The 947-nt window shown below is 45.1% G+C and overlaps 1 protein-coding gene across 1 annotated transcript in view; it reads right to left on the bottom strand.

Annotated features, from left to right (window-relative positions):
• The window catches only part of LOC119585312 (canalicular multispecific organic anion transporter 2-like), a 29058-nt gene that overhangs the window by 4509 nt on the left and 23602 nt on the right, over window positions 1-947 (bottom strand). Inside the window, exons 22-24 of the mRNA XM_037933987.1 lie at window positions 794-880; window positions 452-629; window positions 1-218 (exon numbers count right to left, since the gene is read on the bottom strand). Of these exons, the coding sequence (XP_037789915.1) occupies window positions 1-218; window positions 452-629; window positions 794-880 (483 nt within the window). The remainder of the gene's footprint in view (window positions 219-451; window positions 630-793; window positions 881-947) is intronic.

Below are 947 nucleotides of genomic sequence, written 5' to 3'. Positions count from 1 at the left end.
GGCAAAGCAGGAGAGTCCAGCCCCCATAAGCATCGGCAGGAGACTATCCAGCACGTCAACGTCTTTGCTGAAGCGGTTCATGATCCTGCCGCTCGGGTTGGTGTCGAAGAAGCTCATGGGCAGTCGGAGCACGTTGTCAAGAACGCGGTGGTGAATCCGGATTCCCGCTCGCATGCATCCGGTCCAGATCAAGAACGATCCCATGTAGTAGAAAAGAGCTGCGGGGATATTAGGTTAAGGGTATAGATGATTTCGACGAAAAGGCAATATTAACGATGCCTGGCGTAGAAGACAAGTAAATAACCAAAGGCATTTCGAATTTTGATGAAGCGAATGAATATAGAGCACACCAAAGTATTAGATACAGATATTGGATACAGATGTCGCATATTTGAAACACGACATTCTCGCTGATGCTAAACGGCGATTCTTTAAGGGAATTTGTACTCACACTGTCCTAAGCCGAAACCTCCGTAGCCAGCCAAAAATTGAGTTTTGTTGAATCCATCCTCGGTGGTATTGCTGGTGGCGTTGCTCATGATGTCGGTTACGTTATCAGTAATTTCATCGTCTTCCAGTGTTTTGGTGGACCACTGAGAGAGCCAGATGTTGCCTCCGGCCTGACAACCCTAAGAACAGCACCGTTGAAACGTCAGTACATAGGATTACGTTCCAAGTCTAATTGAAATGGTAATATGTAAGCGTGAATATCAATCGCCTCAGCGGCATGAAAAAAATATATATATATAAACATGAACTTTCACTTATCGTTAAAAGGGATTTCTTTTCTTACTTGGGCAACAGCGAAGAAAATGCAAGGAAGGATGGCAGGCAAGAGACCCATGGTTGCAGCGTAGAACTGGTACACCTTCCACTTCACCTGCGAAGGAACACTTGCGGTGAGACTTTGCTCTTTTCTTCTTGCATTATATATGGCGATAAACTTT

The sequence above is a fragment of the Penaeus monodon genome, chromosome 19, assembly GCF_015228065.2.
Source record: "Penaeus monodon isolate SGIC_2016 chromosome 19, NSTDA_Pmon_1, whole genome shotgun sequence".
NCBI lineage: Eukaryota > Metazoa > Arthropoda > Malacostraca > Decapoda > Penaeidae > Penaeus > Penaeus monodon.
The sequence above is the reverse complement of the archived record's forward strand: the minus strand, read 5'-3'. Positions and strand labels throughout refer to the sequence as shown.